This window comes from Phacochoerus africanus, chromosome 8 (assembly GCF_016906955.1).
Source record: "Phacochoerus africanus isolate WHEZ1 chromosome 8, ROS_Pafr_v1, whole genome shotgun sequence".
Lineage (NCBI taxonomy): Eukaryota > Metazoa > Chordata > Mammalia > Artiodactyla > Suidae > Phacochoerus > Phacochoerus africanus.
The window spans coordinates 57,022,559-57,042,332 of record NC_062551.1 but is presented as its reverse complement, the minus strand read 5'-3'; the positions used below and the strand labels follow the sequence as shown (position 1 = coordinate 57,042,332).

Sequence of the window (19,774 nt, the reverse complement as noted above, 5' to 3'; positions counted from 1 at the left end):
TGGAAGCTGTGGGGCACCCTCTACCTCCACTGCCTGAGGACAAGGCTGCCATCCTTCTGCCCCCAGTGATCCCTGTGGGCTCCACTCAGGCCACACGTCTAACAATGTCTTCTCAGCCTAAACACACTACCTTCATTCCGCCTCATGGATGATCATGAAACTGACACTCGTAAACCTCAGACTCAGCAGCTATGTTCCAGGCACCCTGAGCTAACACACTAAGGAACCTCCAACCATGCAATGAGCCCCAGAAGCCATAACCCCAATACCAGGTGCTCCCGCCAGAAGGGAGACGTCGCATGCAAACAGTCCCACGCATCCCTTCACCGGCCGTCCAGAGGCGCACGCCTGCCTCCACATCCCTTCTGCTGCAGGCTGCCCTCCCCACTTCCCCATCCATCTACCTCTCCTCCACGTACCCACGGGTAAACACGGCTAAAAGGCACAAGGACCTTTCAGCAAAGGGAACCAACCTCACGTCACCACCGCATAGCTCGCTCTGTTCACAGATCACGTGACAGGGAAAACTCTAGTATTAGACTAGCTGGTTAAAGTGGGTTGTTGGACTGACATCTTTACCAAGCACTTATCAAAATACTCTAATAAAATTCTTTACCAGTTACTAAGGAACTTCTCCAAGATATCAGATAAAGAGAGGAAAGCACTCAAATGTCAAATAAATCTGAATCAATAAAAGGAAATAATGCGAATTTTTTTCCCTCCATTTTTGGCCGTTCTGCGGCACATGGAATTCTGGAGCCAGGGATCAGATCCGAGCTGCATGCAGTGGAGACCCAAGGTGCAGCTGCCGAATGTTGGATCCTTAACCCACTACGCCTGCCAAGTCTCAGGGCTCCCAAGACGCTGCCAATTCATGGCACCACAGCTGGAACTGCAATTTTTTTCTTTTCTACTTTCTTTTTCTTTTTTTTATGGCCACACCTCGGCATCATGGAAGTTCCCAGGCCAAAGGTCAAAAGAGAACTACAATGGCCAGCCTATGCCACAGCAATGCTGGATCTGAGCCGCATCTGCCACCCACATGCAGGAGCTTAAGGCAGTGATTCTTAACCACTGAGTGAGGCCAGGGATCAAACCCACATCGTCACAGACACTATGTCGTGTTCTTAACTCGATGAGCCACAACAGGAACTCTGGAACTCCTGAATTTTAAATTTACTACATTCTAAAGCTACAAATCATGCATCACACTTTAAGCATCCAAATCCAAACAACTCACCCTCCATCTGGATCCAGTTTCCCCTCTCTACCTGCACTACCAGGTGTTCCCATTTCATTATTTATCTCCCTCTTTCTTTCCCTATATCTCCTTCTTTTTGTTTTTGTTTTGTTGTTGCCGGCTTTTTGTGGTTTGTTTGTCTGCTTCTTAGGGCCGAACCTGTAGCATATGCAAGTTTCCAGGCTAGGGATTAAGCTGGAACTGCAGCTGCCAGACTACACTAGATACTACTAGATACTGGATACTAGTTGTGTTCCCTACCCCACTGAGCTACAAGGGGAACTCCCTGAGCTAAAACAGGAACTCCCGTTTTTTTTATTTTATGGCCCAAAACATGGCATGTGGAAGTTCCCAGGGCCTGTGATTGACCTGGAGCCACAGCAAGACCCAATGTGCCCTGGGCTGTGGATCAAACCCACACCTCTTCAGCGACCCAAGCCACTGCGCCCTACTATTCTCATGGTGCGCCTGCCAGAAACCTATTTCTTTCTTCTTCTTCTTCTTCTTTTTTTTTTTTTTTTAGGGCTGCATCTGTGGCATATGGAGGGTCCCAGGCTAGGGGTGGAATCAGAACTGTAGCTGCCGGCCTACACCAGACACAGTAACGCAGAACCCGAGGCGCGTCTGTGACCTACACCACGGCCCACGGCAACGTCAGATCCTTAACCCACTGAGCAAGGCCAGGGATGGAATCCATGTCCTCATGGATCCTAGTCAGGGGTTTGTTAACCACTGAGCCACAATGGGAACTCCCGGCCTCCTATTTCTTGTCTTTCTTTTTTGTCTTTTTAGGGCCACATCCGAGGCACATGGAGGTTGAATTGGAGCTGTAGCCACTGGCCTACACCACAGCCGCAGCAACACCAGATCCCAGCCACGTCTGTCACCTACACAGACCACAGAGACCACAGCTCATGGCAATGCTGGATCCTTAACCCACCGAGTGAGGCCAGGGGTCGAACCTGCGGCTGGCATGGATTCTAGTCAGATTCGTTTCTGCTGAGCCAGGAGGAGAACTCCCTGGCCTCCTATTTCTTATCTCTCACCCATCCTGCCCTACTCTGCAAGTAGACTCCCCACTTGTTCTTCCCCCAGCCTTTCTAATTGTCTTAAATATCTATATAGTTCTGCCCCCTTCACACAACTCTACACTCTCTCTGTCCCCAGGGTTACACCACCCACCCCTTCTGTCCCTGTTACACTCCCTCCCCCACTCCCTGACACCCCAAGTGGCTCTGCTTCCTTCCTGCTGTCTCTTCCTCTGCTAGTCACAAGTTGTCATCTGTTTCTCTCCCAGAACAAGGAGACTCTGAATTTCCCGTAGTTCCCACTCTTTATTACCCCCCCCCCCCCCCGCCCCGCCACTCTCCCCGCTAAGTGCCTCAACACAGCCGCCACCCCTCCCATCACTGCACTGCTACACTCTCCCTGTGTTGCTTTCCAACCCCTGAAGATCCGGCTTTTTATTACTTCTGGAGTACACGCACCTGCTAATTTCAAGGCCTACTCTATTTCATTTGCTGCCTTATAAATCCCTCAGCCATCCTCCACGTGTCCATCCGTCCTATCTTATTTTCTCCTCAATTTTTCTGTGTCTGGCTCATCTTTTTTTTTGGGGGGGGGCGCCCACGGCAGGTTGAAGTTCCCTGTCCAGGGATGGAACCAGAACCACAGCAGCGACGCGAACCGCTGCTATGGGACAACGCCGGATCCTGACACTGATGCGCCACATGTCATTCCCATGTCTGCCTCTCCTCATGCCCCTCACACAAGTATTTACAGGGATGGAGACTAGATAAGATGCCCGCCAACCGGAAGAGAACATATTTCATCCGGTGGACTTTGAGACGGAAGAACGCTGGGTGTCACACGGTGGACGAGGTCACCTCCCCCTACGCCGGGTGCGGGGAAGGGCTGACTACACAGGTGAGGCCTGCGGAGCAGAAGGACCGGCCGGAGGGGCCGCGAGGACAGAGGGGCTGCAGGGAGGGTGTCTCAGGAGAGGGGTCTCCCGAATCCCAGCACCGGGGCGAGGACGCGGCCTCTCCGGGAGCGGGACGGCCGGCGCTGCCCCCAGGGGCTGGGGGCGAGGTGGGGGCGCGGGTCCTCCTCGGGGAAGAGCACTTTACATGGCGGGGCGGAGGCAGGAAAGGAATCTAAGCAGGAAAACGCCGCGAAAGGCTGCGTCTACGTGTACTGAAGGCAGAAAAGCCGGGGGCTCCAGGATCAGGCACAGAGCGATTTCGAACTCTAAGGAAAACAAACCCGACCTACAACGGCGACGTATTGATTAACTTGGGACGGAGGGCCGGGTGCTGGGATTTTAGGGCCGTCGTGACCCCCACACCCAGAGGATGGGGTTAGAGGGACGGCACTTCACAGAGTTACACTATAAAGGAGAAACTTACTCTCAGCAGGGTGACCTTCACGCCGCGCTCTCCGCTTCCGCTTCCGCAAAGACTGCGCCTGCGCGGATTTAGGGCTGGGGCTGCTGGGGGCGGGGCCTGGGCGGAACGTCCCCGGCGAGGGGCGGGGCGAGGAGGAGCCCAGGTGAGGGGCCAGAGTGGCCAGGAGCCCCGAGGGGATGGAGTGTCCCTGGACCTAGAAACTGCTCTCTTTAAGCTACAGTCATTTCATTTCAGGTTAAGGTAAAACCTTCCTGTTGGTTTGCGGTAGTTTGTGACATATTTTGCCTCCTAACAAGTTGAAAATGATTTCCAAAAATGCCTCTTTTGCCAGCAGGCTGCTGTCCAAGGGAATTGACTGAAGGTGCATGAGATATAAGGCTTTTCCTTTTCTTTTTTCTTTCTTTTTAGGCCCGCACCTGCGGCATACGGAAGTTCCCAGGCTAGGGGTCGAATCAGAGCTGCAGCTGCCGGCCTACACCACAGACACAGCCAAGCTAGATCCAAGTCGCTTCTGCAACTTCTGCCACAGCTTGTGGCAACACTGGATCTTAACCCATTGAGAGAGGATAGGATTGCACCCGCATTCTCATGGATACTAGCCTGATCCTCCTGTATACTAGTCAGGTTCTTAATTTGCTGAGCTACAGTGGTAATTCCCATTTTTTTTTCTTTATTTTTGGCCACCTTTCTTTTAGGCAAGGCATATGGGTGGCAACACTGTATTCTTAACCCATTCTGCCTGGTGGAGGATGGAATTTGCCCCCCAGTGTGGCAGAGACACAGTGGATCTGTTGAACCACAAAGGGAACTCCCAAAGTAAATCTATCAATAGCTTTCTCAAACTCTTCAGTGACGTAAAACCTCACACTTTTTCTAAGTTAAATGCTGAGCAGTTATTAAATATTTAAATTATTCCAAAATAAAAAATATTAAAACATTACTAAAATGGGTACATCCACTTTTGGCTTTCTTTACATAGGGGCTAAAGATAATTGAGTTTTATGCTAAAAATACCCTGCTACAAAATTCAAATTTGGTTTCCTCTCTGATAAAAGAAAAATGTTATTTCTTTGAAAATATATTTTTTTTAAACTACTCCTCTTGGAGTTCCCATCATGGCGAAGCCCAAATGAATCCGACTAGGAACCATGAGGTTGTGGGTTCGATCCCTGGCTTCGCTCAGTAGGTTGGGGATCTGGCGTTGCCACGAGCTGTGGTGTGGGTCGCAGACGAGGCTCGGATCTGGCTTTGCTGTGGCTGTGGTGTAGGCTGGCAGCTGTAGCTCCTAATTGACCCCTAGCCTGGGAACTTTCATATGCCGCAGGTGCCGTCCTAAAAAGCAAAAAAAAAAAAAAGAATCCAGTGTTCTCTCTGCTGTGGCACAGGTTCTGGATCCCTGGCTGGGGAACTTCCACATGCCAGCCAAAAAAGAAACCTAAAACTTATAAATTCAGAAGAGCTAAATTTCTCTTACAATTTTATAAATGTTTGTCTTTGAAACCACTCACCTTTACTTATTACTAAAAAATTATCATTTCACAATGATGTGTAGTCCTGTAACAGCAAGTCAAAAAAAACCTTTTGATACATATATATTTTTTGTCTTTTCAGGGCCGCACCCACGGCATATGGAGGTTCCCAGGCTAGGGGTCTAATCAGAGCAGTAACTGGCAGCCTATGCCACAGCCACAGCAACACCAGATCCAAGCAGCATCTTCGACCTACACCACAGCTCACAGCAACGCTGGATCCTTAACCCACTGAGTGAGGCCAGGGATAGAACCTGCATCCTCAAGGATGGTAGTCAGATTCATTTCCGCTGAGCCATGTCTCCCTCCATTCTGGTTGTCCCGGACATTTTATACAGTTCTCTGTGCTGTACAAGACCTTGGCTTTTTTTTTTTTTTTCTTTTTCTTTTTTCTTTTTGCCATTTCTTGGGCCGCTCCCATGGCATATGGAGGTTCCCAGGCTAGGAGTCGAATTGGAGCTGTTGCTACCGGCCTACACCACAGCCACAGCAATATGGGATCCGAGCCGCGTCTGCGACCTACACCACAGCTCATGGCAACGCCGGATCCTTAACCCACTGAGCAAGGCCAGGGATGGAACCCGCAACCTCATGATTCCTAGTGGGATTCGTTAACCACTGCGCCACGACGGGAACTCCAAGACCTTGTTTTTTATCCCTCAGTGTGTAATAGCTCACATCTGCTAACCTCGACCTCCCACTAGAAGTCAATCTTGAAAGTTGAGAATGTTCCTGATGCTTAGAATCAATACACCCCATTTCTGTGCCACAACCACACACACAGGGGAGAGCTTACCGTGTGGATGACACAGGCCTCTGCTGCCCACTGTCCCAGGACGGATTCAGGACAGGAGACTCCTACAGAGACCAACAGAGTTTTCCCAGACTTTTCTTCAGATCGCAGTATTCTGGTGAGGCCCTCACCCACCCTGCAGCCGTGGGCACCTCCGCTGGAGCGCACAACCCCCTGCAGGTCACAGACCAGCCCTGCCCCATCCCCCTGCAGAGCAGAGCCCCCGCCCCCTCAGCCCAGATCCCAGCCCTCAGGATTGGGAGGACACGGAGCCCTGCTGCTCAAGGATGGGTCCGGACTGGAATCACCTGGGGGACCTTAAATATAATTAAAGAATCTCTGGTCAGGGGGCAAAAACGTATCTACAAAAGGCTTCATCCCTCTGATGTCAAGAATGTGTTAAGAACCATGAGGTTGCAGGTTTGATCCCTGGCCTTGCTCAGTGGGTTGGGGATCCAGTGTTGCCGTGAGCTGTGGTGGAGGTCAAAGACTCAGCTCAGATCCCGTGTTGTTGTGGCTGTGGCGTAGGCTGGTGGCTACAGCTCCAATTTGACCCTTAGCCTGGGAACCTCCATATGCCACGGCAGTGGCCCGAGAAATAGCAAAAAGATTAAAAAAAAAAAAGTGTTAAGCAACATAGATGGACAAATGGACAAAGAAAATGGTGTGTAACTATACAGACTGGAATATTACTCAGCCATAAAATAAAGAAATCTTGGAGTTCCCTGGTGAAGCAGGTTAAGGATCCGGCGCTGTCACTGCAGGGGTCGTGAGGGTCACTGCTGGGGAGGGGGAGGAGTCGATCCCTAGACCAGGAACTTCCACATGCCATGGGCATGGCCAAAAAAAAATGGAATATGGTGTAAATTGGAGATCATGGGAAGTGCCAAAATATAGATATATTGTAGATTAATGACAACAAGTCTTATTTCAGGCCCCTGAAGACACAGTGTTAGAGACCATGGTTAAATGAAAAGAACAAGAGGAGTTCCCGTCGTGGCTCAGTGGTTAACGAATCCGACTAGGAACCATGAGGTTGCGGGTTTGATCCCTGGCCTTGCTCAGTGGGTTAAGGATCCAGCATTGCCGTGAGCTGTGGTGTATGTAGGTTGCAGATGCAGCTCGGATCCCGTGTTGCTGTGGCTCTGGTGTAGGCCGGCAGCTATAGCTCCGATTGGACCCCTAGCCTAGGAACCTCCATATGCCACAGGAACGGCCCAAGAAACGGCAAAAAGGAAAAAAAAAAGTAAAAGAGAAAAAAGAAAAGAACAAGAGTACAGAGTGTGATGGATTCACCAGAATTGCATTTTGATACCATCTTAGTTAGAATCTACTATATTTTCATGTCTAATGAAATATGGTCTTGTTAAAATCTTGAATGGAGTTCCCTGTGGATTGGTGGTGCAGCGATTAAGGATCACGGAAGCAGCTTGGAGGCTACTCTATAGCGAGGGTTCAATCTCTGGGCCAGGAACTTCCACATGCTGAGGGCGCAGCCAAAACATTAATAATAAAATGAAATCCTGAATGAGGTGTAAGCTTTCTATTGAGCCAAGCCAATCGTACCTCCCTGAAGTACTTCCTAATGATCACTAATGATACAGCGTTAGGATGTCTAGGTTGAAGCGTATCTACAACAATTTCTCTCCACCACTTACAATTTTATGGATATTCATAATTTGCATTAGAGTTATGAACTCCATAGTGCACCCCTGATTTTTACTGCAGCTATAATGAAACTACCATGGCAGGAGTTCCCTGGCGGCTTAGGGGGTTAAGGATCCAGCATGGTTACTGCTTTAGCCCTTGTTACTGCTGTGGCATGGGTTCGATCCCTGGCCCAGGAAATTCTGTATGCTGAGGGTGCAGCCAAAACAACAAAAACAACGAAAATAATATGGCAGTGGAGAGTTCCCGTTGTGGCGCAGTGGAAACAAATCCAACCAGTATCCATGAAGATGCAGGTTGGATCCCTGGCCTCGCTCATTGGGTCAGGGATCCAGCATTGCCGTGAGCTGAGGTGTAGGGTGCAGATGTGGCTCAGACCCTACGTTGCCGTGGCTGTGGTGTAGGCTGGCAGCTACAGCTCCGATTCAGCCTCTAGCCTGGGAACTTCCCTATGCCACAGGTGTGGCCCTGAAACAAACAAACCTGAAAAACGAACTTCAGACACAAGTTCCTTTTTTTTTTCTTTTTTCTTTTTGGCCACCCTGAGTCATATGGAGTTCCCAGGCCAGGGGTCAAATCCAAGCCAGAGTTGTGACCTAAGCCACAATTTGGCAACGCCAGATCCTTAACCCACTGTTGCAAGTCAGAGATTGAACCTACATCCCAGAGCTCCCAAGATGCCACAGAACTTGTTATGCCACACTGGGAACTTCAAAACACAAATTCTCTACATCCTGCCCCTCCCTCCATGCCTGAATATCCACTATATGATTATATTTCTATAGGCCTTTTTTAGTGCTGGAATTAGACCCATGGTTTACACATTTACATGAAATGAAAATAGAAATATATCAAGCATAGGAGTTCCCGTCGTGGCTCACTGGTTAGCAAATCTGACTAGGAACCATGAGATTACCGGTTCGATCCCTGGCCTTGCTCATCGGGTTAAGGATCTGGCGTTGCCGTGGGCTGTGGTGCAGGTTGCAGACGTGGCTTGGATCCCACATTGCTGTGGCTGTGGTGTAGGCTGGTGGCTACAGCTCCGACTCAACCCCTAGCCTGGGAACGTCCGTGTGCTGCGGGAGCGGCCCAAGAAAAGGCAAAAAAGACCAAAAGAAAAGAAAAGAAATGCATCAGGCATAAAAAACATGAGGAAGGAAAAATTCAGGAATGGGGATTAAAATGACTCAGTCTGGAGTTCCTGCTGTGGTGCAGTGGGTTAAGCCCCTGGCCCTGTCTCTGAGCACGGTTTGATCCCCAGCCTAGTTAAGAAGGATCTGGTGGGAGTGCCCGTCGTGGCACAGTGGTTAACGAATCTGACCAGGATCCATGAGGCTACGGGTTTGATCCCTGGCCTTGCTCAGTGGGTTAAAGATTCAGCATTGCCGTGAGCTGTGATGTAGGTCACAGTCGTGGCTCGGATCCTGCATTACTGTGGCTGTGGTGTAGGCCGGCAGCTGCAGCTCTGATTCAACCCCTAGCCTGGGAACCTCCATAATGCTGGGGGTGCGGCCCTAAAAAGCAAAAAAATAAAAATAAAAATAATAATAATTAAAAAAAAAAATCCCTGGCACAGGAACTTCCATGTGCCTTTGTTGTGGCCAAAATAATAATAATGACTCAATCGATCTTTTGTGGTTCATGTGCTCAGAGAAAGAACTGGAGAAGATCAGTGTGAGTTTCCTCTACAAATAAACATGCAAAATGGGATTTTTCCATAGATAAACTAGAAATTTCACCTATGCACTCTCTAACCCATGTTTTGTTAGCTTGCACTTTGGCTTTCTCTGTTGCAAAAGGATGGAACCCCTTTCAAAGTTTGGTTTGGATGGCAGGAATAAAGGCTCCATACACTAAAGTGTCAGGAGAATGTTTGTTACATAATGAGGCTTTCTGGGGAGAACAGGGTGGACTCACAAGTTGTTTCCAAAACGGCTAGAGCAGCAGAAAATGGTGATGACCTTGCATTATTGTGGATAAAGGACCAGGCTATGGTGATGGTACTTGACTGTGGGGTGAACCTACAACTACTGCCAAAGAAGAAGCCCTCAGGGAATTCCCATCATGGCTCAGTGGTTAACGAATCCGACTAGGAACCATGAGGTTGCGGGTTCGATCCCTGCCCTTGCTCAGTGGGTTAAGGATCCAGCGTTGCCGTGAGCTGTGGTGTAGGTTGCAGACGAGGCTTGGATCCCGTGTTGCTATGGCTGTGGCGTAGGCCGGTGGCTACAGCTCCGATTCGACCCCTAGCCTGGGAACCTCCATATGCCATGGGAAAGTCCCAAGAAATGGCAAAAAGACCAAAAAAAGAAGCCCTCAGGCTTTATTATCAGCCTTCCCTGTCCACATAGTGAGGCTGAAAGATCCATAGTCAAACCTGAAAGATGGAGTCATATAAAACGGAATGTTTGGAGTTCCCATAATGACTCAGTGGTAAGGAACCCGACCAGTATCCATGAGGATGTGGGTTCCATTCCTGGCTTCGCTCAGTGGGTTAAGGATGCTGTGATGCAGTGTAAGTTGCAAACGTGGCTTGGATCTGGAGCCAACGACTGAAGCTCCGATTCAACCCCTAGCCTGGGAACTTCCAGGTGCCTCGGGTGCGGCCCTAAGAAGACTAAGTAAATAAATAAAACTGAATGTTTACCCTTGAAACTCCTGATGTGTTGCTTAAGAAAGGCCATGATTTTCCACATACTGATAACACACTTATCCATTCCTCTTCCTGATGCCCTTGGATCTTACTGCACAATAGGATTATTGGAAATGCTTAGGAAATACATACAGATGAATGGCCTAAGATATTTTTTATTTGTATTATAAAAATTAATGTGTGGAGGGAGTTCCCATTGTGGCGCAGCAGAAACAAATCCTAGTGGGAACCATGAGGTTGTGGGTTCAATACCTGGCCTCGCTCAGCGGGTTAAGGATCCCGAGTTGCCATGAGCTGTGGTGTAGGTCACATGCTGCTTGGATCCGGTGTTGCTGTGACTGTGGTATAGGCTGGCAGCTGTAGCTCCGATTTGACCCCTAGCCTGGGAACTTCCATAGGCCTCGGGTGCAGTGCTAAAAAAAACAAAAACAAAAACAAATTAACGTATGGAGGTGTTTATCAAATTATAAACAGAAATCAAAAATTTTCAGAAGAGCCATTTTGAAAGGCTATTTAAAACACTCCTTTTGGAGTTCCTGCTGTGGCACACTGGGTTAAGGATCCAGAATTGTGTCTGCAGCAGTTCAGATCACAGCTGCAAGTCGGATTTGATACCTGGTCCAGGAATTTCCATATGCTGTGAGTGTATCCAAAAACAAACCTCTTTTTGAAGTTACAGTAATAAGCACTGTATCTCAACTGTAGGAAAATTACATTTTTTTTTTTGTCTTTTTGCTATTTCTTGGGCCGCTCCCGCAGCATATGGAAGTTCCCAGGCTAGGGGTCTAATCGGAGCTGTAGCCACAGGCCTACGCCAGAACCACAGCAACGCGGGATCCGAGCCGTGTCTGCAACCTACACCACAGCTCACGGCAATGCCAGATCGTTAACCCACTGAGCAAGGGCAGGGATCGAACCTGCAACCTCATGGTTCCTAGTCGGATTCGTTAACCACTGAGCCACGACGGGAACTCCGAAAATTACATTTTTATGAATCCTAAATTTAATTATATATGTATGATACCTATTTATTTATTGAACTACAGTGGATTTGTTTTATCACATTAGCTGTACATGTACAGCATAGTGATTCAGTATTTATATAGATTATACCTCATTAAAACTTATTACCAGGGAGTTCCCTGGTGGCCTAGTAGATAAAGGATCTGGCATTGTCACTGCTGTGGCATGGGTTCAATCCCTGGCCTGCGAATTTCTGCAAGTCATAAGTACAGCCAAAAAAAATATTACCAAACAGTGGTTATGATTCCTTGTGCTCTACAATATATTAAGATACTGCTTTTCTATTTTATACAGAGTAGTTTGGATCTCTTAATCCCATACTCCAATCCTACCCCTCTTCCCTTCCCTCTCCCCGCTGGTAACCTAGTTTGTTTTCTCTGTGCATCTCTGTTTCATTCTATATATTCTTTTCTAATTCTACATATAAGTGATAGCATGTAGTATTTTTCTCTGTGACATATTTCACTAAGTACAACATGCTCTCAACCCATCTCTGGTGTTGCTAATGGCAGAATTCCCTTCTTCATTATGGCTGAGTAATATTCCACTGTAAATACATAAGACTTCCTCTTTATTCACCTTTCTCTTGATGGACACTTACATTGCTCCTATATATTGGCTTTTGGAAATAGTGCTGCTATGAACACTGGGATGTATGTATGTTTTCAAATTAGTACTCTCGTGGGAGTTCCCTTTGGGCTCAGTGGTTAATGGGCCCAACTAGGATCCATGGGGATGCAGGTTTGATCCCTGGCCTCACTCAGTGAGTGAAGGATCCGGCTTGGTGTTGGCTGGCAGCTGTAGCTCCAATTCAGCCTCTAGCCTGGGAACTTCCATATGCCATGGGTACAGCCTTAAAAAGCAAAAAAAAAAAAAAAAAATTAGTACACTCATAATTTCAGTATTTACTTACCCATAAATGGAATTCCTGGATCACAAGGTGGTTCTATTTTTTAGTTTTTTGGGGAGACTTATTTATTTATTTGTCTTTTTGCTATTTCTTTGGGCCGCTCCCGCAGCATATGGAGGTTCCCAGGCTAGGGGTTGAATCGGAGCTGTAACCCCCAGCCTACGCCAGAGCCACAGCAACGGGAGATCCGAGCCGCGTCTGCAACCTAAACCACAGCTCACGGCAACGCCGGATCATTAACCCACTGAGCAAGGGCAGGGATCGAACCTGCAACCTCATAGTTCCTAGTCGGATTCGTTAACCACTGTGCCACGACGGGAACTCCTGACTTATTTTTTGAATCCTATTTCACTATTACTTTAAGGACAGCTGATCTATTTCCTTTGCTTGTCTTCCCTTTTACTTTGGTGAAATGCCTCGAGGATGTATACATCAAGGGAGTATTTGCAGATTTGTGGGGCATGAAAATGTACACAGAGAAATGACAGATGCAATGTAGAAGTCCTATAACCATGAAGAAGCTCCTCACATTTCAAGTTCAGTGACAGAATTAGAATGACAGGAGAAAATGAACTAAAGTTCACTGACGGTGAAGCAAGAGACTTGCAGCTGATGTGCAAGCGCCTCTCTGCAATTTTGGAAACACCATACATGGATTTTTTTTTTTTTTTCTTTTAGGGCAGCACCCACTGCATATGGAGGTTCCCAGACTAGGGGTCAAATGGAGCTCCAGCTGCCGGCTTACACCACCAGCCACAGGCAATCGGGATCTAAGCCTCAGCTGTGACCTGAACCACAGCTCACAGCAACGCTGGATCCTTAACCCATTGAGCAGGGACAGGAATGAAACCCAAGACCTCATGGATGCTAGTTGGGTTCATTACCACTGAACCACAAGAGGAACTCCTGATACGTGGATTTTACTTTATTTTTAAAATTTTTTATCTTTTTGCCTTTTCTAGGCCTGCTTCCCACGGCATATGGAGGTTCCCAGGCTAGGGGTTGAATGGGAGCTGTTGCCACGGGCCTATGCCAGAGCCACAGCAATGCCAGATCCTAGCTGCATCTTCGACTTACACCACAGCTCATGGCAACACCGGATCCCCAACCCATTGGGTAAGGCCAGGGATTGAACCCAAAACCTCATGGTTCCTAGTCGGATTCGTTAACCACTACGCCACAACGGGAACTCCGGATTTTACTTTAAAATCTCTCTCCAGGATTTCCCATTGTGGCTCAGCAGTAATGAACCCAACTAGTATCCATGAGGATGTGGGTTCAATCTGTGGCCCTGCTCAGTGGGTTAAAGATCCATCATTGCTGTTAGCTGAGGTGTAGGGTGCAAATGGACTTGGGTCTGGTGTTGCTGTGGCTATGGTGCAGGCTGCTGCAGTTCAGATTCAACCCTTAGCCTGGGAACCTCAATATGCTGTGGGTGTGGACCTAAAAAGGAAAAAAAAAAGGAAAAAAAAATCTCTTTCTCCAGTTCCCCCTTTTTTGCCATTATTCCATCAGTTTCTTCCTTCCTTCCATACAATGGACACTGGAAGTCACCTCTCAGACAGCTTGTAGGCCAGAGCTAGTAAATGAGAACAATTTTCTGAATTCAATATGAAGATAATGAGCTGGGAGTTCCTGCTGTGGCTCCGCAGGTTAAGAACCCAAGTTGTATCCAGGAGGATACAGGTTTGATCCCTGGCCTCGCTCAGTGGGTTAAGGATCTGCCATTGCTGCAAGCTGCCACATAGGTCGAAGATGTGGCTTGCTATGGCTGTGGTGCAGGCTGGCAGCTGCAGCTCTGATTCAACCCCTAGCCCACGAACGTCCACATCTGCCACAGGTGCAGCCCAAAAAAGAAAAAAAAAATGGAGATATTAGCTGATACTTCTTTTATTGCATTCTTTGCATACAATAAAATACTGTTTTCAAGTGTACTATACAGACGGATTTAGTATGTTTGCAACATTGTCCAAATACCACATTTTCATCACACATCCCTACCCCTGAAAAAAATTCCTATACCCATTAGTAGTCTATCCCCAACTACAAGCAAACATTTAGCTACTTTCTATCTCTACGGATATGGCTATTCTGCAGGAGTTCCCTAGGGCCTCAGCAGGTTAAGGATCCAATGTTGTCACTGCTGTGTGGCATGGGTTCAATCCCTGGGCCTCCAACTTCTGCATGTTGTGGGCCTAGCCAAAAAAAAAGAAAGAAAAAAGATATGGCTCTGAAGGGGCATCCATGCCATCCATTTTATCAGTGCCCCGTAACTTATTTCTGCTGAGTAGCATCCAGTTTGTTCATACGCTCATCACTGATGGAGCTTTACGTTCTTCCCACATTTTGGCTATTACTTTAAAAAAATGCTTCTAACAAAAATGAAATAAAGAATAAATTTAAAAATGCTTCTATCAACCATCTTTCATAAGATGTCTGTTGTGGATAAATATTTCACCTTTTTTTTTTTTTTGGCCACACCTGCAGAATGTGGAAGTCCCTGGGCCAGGGATGGAACCAATGCCAGAGCCTAGAACAGAGTCCTAGCAGTGACAAGAGTGGACCCTTAACCCACGGGAGACTAAGCGTTTGTGGAGGCAGGCAGGGCAAGGGGATGCAGTACACCCCGCATGGCACCCTCTGCACTTCCTGTTGGGTAAGAATGATAAACCTCATACTTCCTGCAATGGCTGTGCTCCAGGAGCTCCGTCACTCGCAAACAACTGTCTTACCTGAGACTCAGGATTATTATAATTTCACATTTGTGGCACTGTGAGGGCATCTCCAGAATGAGATCTTTGGGCATTTTTTTTTTTCTTTTTGACAGCACCTCCGGCATGAGGGAGTTCCCGGGGCAGGGACCAAACCCACATCACAGCAGTGCCCTGAGCCGCAGCAGTGACACCACCAGATCTTTAACCCGCTGTGCTACATGGGAACTTTCCAGAATGAATTTTCTAATGAAGACTAAGATGTAGACACCTGCTAAGAGCCTTGTCACCTCACCACATTTCTAGTTTCTCACCAGTATGGACTACCCGATGGTAAATTAGGCTTGACAGACTTTTTTTTTTTTTTTTGGTCTTTTTGTCTTTTTTTATGGCCGCACCTGCAGCATAGGGAGTTTCCCAGGCTAGGGGTCTAATGGGCGCTGTAGCTGCTGGCCTACACCACAGCTCATGGCAACGCTGGATCCTTAACCCACTGAGCAAGGCCAGGAATCGAACCCGCAACCTCATGGTTCCCAGTCAGATGTGTTTCCACTGCACCACGACGGGAATTCCAGGCCTGACAGACATTAATGGATTTGGCAGACTCATTATATTTGAAAGATTTCTCTGCGTATGAGGTCTTTGGTGGATCTTATGGTATGGATTTCAAATGGAGACTCTGAGACACTCATTACACACATTAGGTTTCTCTCCAGTATGGATTATCTGATTGAAAGTGAGGCTCGCATGCACAAAAGCTTCGCCACACTCCTAACATTTGGTCAGCCACTCCCCACTATCAGTTCTCTGACTACATGTAAAGCATAAATTTTGAAAAAAAGACGTCCTCATATATATCACATTTATATGATCTCTCTCTGTTTTTGTTTTTCGGTGCCAACCCCCGGCAGATGGAAGTTCTGGGGTCAGGGACAGAATCTGAGCTGCAGCTGTGACCTCTGCCATGGCTGTGCCAACACGCAATCCTTAACCTACTGCACTGGACCAGGGATCGAACCAGCGCCATCAGAGAGACAACGCCAGATCCTTAACCTGCTGCACCCCAGCAGGAACTCCTCTACGGCTTTTCCTGTGTAGAAATCACCTGTTTCGGGAGGGTTGGGATCTGAGTAAAGGCCTCTCGACATCACTACGGCTGAAAGGTTTATCCGCAATATGTAGTCTCTGATGAACTGCAAAAAGGGAATGTTGACTAAAGACCTTCCCACACTCATTACATTTGAAGGGTTTCTGTCCAGTATGAACTCTCCGATGCTTTCCAAGGTTTGGCTTTTGAGAAAAGAACCTGCCACACTCATTGCATTGGTAGGGCTTCTCTCCGGTATGAATTCTCTGATGACTGACAAGGTTGGAATTGCGACTGAAGACCCTGCCACACACACGACACGTGTGAGACTTCTCGTCATCGTGAACCCTCTGATGCTTTGCGAGGTATGCCTTTTGGTTAAAGGACCTGCCGCACTCATTGCATTGGTAGGGCTTCTCTCCGGTATGAATTCTCTGGTGACTGGCAAGGTTGGAATTTTGGCTGAAGACCTTGCCACATACTTGACAGGTGTAAGGCTTCTCTCCAGTGTGAATTCTCTGATGACCTGCAAGATTGGAATGCTGACTGAAGACTTTGCCACATTCACCACATCTGTAGGGCTTCTCCCCGGTGTGAATTCTCTGATGTCGTCCAAGGTGCGAATTTTGCCGAAAGGCCTTACCACATTCGCGACATTTGTAAGGTTTCTCTCCATTATGGATTCTGCGGTGAATTCTAAGGCATGAATTCTGACTGAAGACTTTGCCGCACACATCGCATTTACATAATTTCACTCCCGTGTGGACGAGCTGATGGGTGGCGAGGTGGGAGCCACGGTTAAAGGTTTTGCCGCACTCGGGACACTGGTAGGGTCTCTCTCCGGTGTGAACTCGCTGATGACGTCTAAGGGAGGCGTGCTGACTGCACACTTTGCCACATACGTCGCATTTATACAATGTCTCGCCTGTGTGGATGAGCTGATGCCTACGGAGGGAAGAGCCATGATTGAAGGCTTTGCCACATTCATGACACTTGTAGGTTTTCTCACGGGTGTGAACTGTCCAATGACGTGCCAGGTGGGATTTCCGGTGGAAAACACTGCCACACACACCACACTCGTAGGACTTCTCGCCTGTATGGATTATCTGGTGTCTACGGAGGGATGAGCCGTGGTTAAAGGATTTGCCACACTCCTTGCATGTGTAAATATCCTTCTTCAATATACGCAGTTCATCCTGAAAGCTTAAGGCCAGCCCGTTTCCAAGAGGCTTCTTTACTGCATTCCAATTGCCTTGTCTCTCTCTTGTGTCAGTTACATTTTCCTTCTGGGTTCTAGGCATCACTTCATAATTTCTTTCACCATCCTGCCACTGGCACCCAAAGTCATACATATCTTCCTGTATTTCTGGGACGTAAAAGTGTTTCATGTGATGGCTTTCCTGATTTTCCAACGTCCCTGTTTGGAATACATCTCCTCTGTCATTGTTTACTGTTGGCTGTAATTTCCGCATCCCATGGATATGAGAGGTATCTACAAGAAACAAAGAACCACAAGATGTCCTGCTCATTATAATTCATTCACAGAAATTTAATGTGGAATACACTCTATGACACCAGTAATAAAGAATTATGCCCGGAGTTCCCATCATGGTGCAGCGGAAATGAATCTGACTAGGAACCATGAGGTTGTGGGTTTGATCCCTAGTCTCGCTCAATGGGTTAAGGGTCCGGTGTTGCCGTGAGCTGTGGTGTAGGTTGCAGACTCGGCTTGGATCTGGCATTGCTGTGGCTGTGGTGTAGACTGGCAGCAACAGCTCCAATTAGACCCCTAGCCTGGGAACCTCCATTATGCCATGGGTACAGCCCTATAAAGACAAAAGACAAAAAGAAATGAAGCGTTCCCAAAAGTAAACAAAAAGGCAATTTACAGAATGGGAGAAAATAGTTTCAAATGATGCAACGGACAAGGGCTTAATCTCTAGAATATATAAGCAACTTAGACAACTCCACAGCAAAAAAGCCAATCAACCAATGGAAAAATGGGCAAAAGACCTGAATAGACTGTTCTCCAAGGAAGATATACAGATGGCCAGCAAATACATGAAAAAACGCTCAACATCGCTGATTATAAGAGAAACACAAATCAAAACAACCATGAGATACCACCTCACACCAGTCAGAATGGCCATCATTAAGAAGTCCACAAATAACAAGTGCTGGAGGGGCTGTGGAGAAAAGGGAACCCTCCTGCACTGCTGGTCGGAATGTAAACTGGTACAGCCACTATGGAGAACAGTTTGGAGATACCTTAGAAATCTATACATAGAACTTCCATATGACCCCGCAATCCCACTCGTGGGCATATATCCGGACAAAACTCTACTTAAAAGAGACACGTGCACCTGCATGTTCATTGCAGCACTATTCACAATAGCCAGGACATGGAAACAACCCAAATGTCCATCAACAGATGATTGGATTCAGAAGATGTGGTATATAGACACAATGGAATACTACTCAGCCATAAAAAAGAATGACATAATGCCATTTGCAGCAACATGGATGGAACTAGAGAATCTCATACTGAGTGAAATGAGCCAGAAAGACCAAGACAAATACCATATGATATCACTTATAACTGGAATCTAATATCCAGCACAAATGAACATCTCCACAGAAAAGAAAATCATGGACTTGGAAAATAGACTTGTGGCTGCCTGATGGGAGAGGGAGGGAGTGGGAGGGATCTGGAGCTTGGGCTTATCAGACACAACTTAGAATAGATTTACAAGGAGATCCTGCTGAGCAGCATTGAGAACTATGTCTAGATACTCATGTTGCAACAGAACAAAGGGTGGGGGAAAAGAAATGTATACATGTAAGGATAACTTGATCCCCTTGCTGTACAGTGGGAAAATGAAATAAAATAAATTGAAAAAAAAAAAAGAAATGAAGCGTAATGCCCAACAAAGTTGTAAAACTTCCCAATCATGAACTAAAAATGTTTAGGGACACTAAAGGGACAGGACTCTCTCTCTCTCTCTCTTTTTTTTTTTTTCCGCACTTTTTAGGGCCGCACCCGCAGCATATGGAAGTTCCCAGGCTAGGGGTTGAATCGGAGCCATAGCTGCCTGACTACACCACAGACACTGCAACATGGGATCTGAGGCTCGCCTTTGACCTACACGGCACTTTGTGGCAACACTGGATCCTTCACCCACCAAGTGAGGCCAGGGATGAAACCAAGTCCTCGTGGATACTGTGCTGGGTTCTTAACTCGCTGAGCCACAACAGGAACTCCCGGAAGAGGACTCTTTAGTAAAGAAAGAGTCGTTCTGTAGTTCTCTTTGAGGGGCAGTGGGTTAAAGATCTGTGGCCAAAGAAAAAAAAGAAACAGGGAGTGTATGTAATTCAAATCAGTATTAGGGTAGCCCAGCTGTAACACCCTCTAACAAAAATAATCACACTAGGCAAACGTATGTTAGGTCTCAAAGTATTTTTCTATTATGACCTCAGGTACCTGCCAATTAAATATAAACATACTGCTGTCTCATAAGCAGGGAGGCAACAAATGTGATTCTATACATATCTCCTGCATTCTTTGGTATATAAATAAATGCTAAAGAACACAGACATAATCCCAAACAGGCCTATCTAATGAGAAATCTAAGAAAATGGCAATTTAAGATCACAAGACACAGCATGTAGAAAATGAAGAATGGCTAACACAGGAGTCCCTTGCAGCACAGCAAGTTAAAGATGCAGCACTGTCATTCCCGTTATGGCTCAGC

General features: G+C 47.1%; 1 protein-coding gene across 3 annotated transcripts in view; it reads right to left on the bottom strand.

Annotated features, from left to right (window-relative positions):
• The window catches only part of LOC125132690 (zinc finger protein 665-like), a 49,087-nt gene that overhangs the window by 14,401 nt on the left and 14,912 nt on the right, over positions 1 to 19,774 (bottom strand). The window contains exons 4-5 of one of the 3 annotated variants that reach the window (XM_047790324.1): positions 16,167 to 17,514; positions 13,779 to 13,789 (exon numbers count right to left, since the gene is read on the bottom strand). In XM_047790324.1, the coding sequence (XP_047646280.1) occupies positions 13,779 to 13,789; positions 16,167 to 17,514 (1,359 nt within the window). Of the gene's footprint in view, positions 1 to 3,648; positions 3,700 to 13,778; positions 13,790 to 16,166; positions 17,515 to 19,774 lie in introns of those variants that run through there. The other 2 variants (XM_047790322.1, XM_047790323.1) reach the window with 2 other exon arrangements.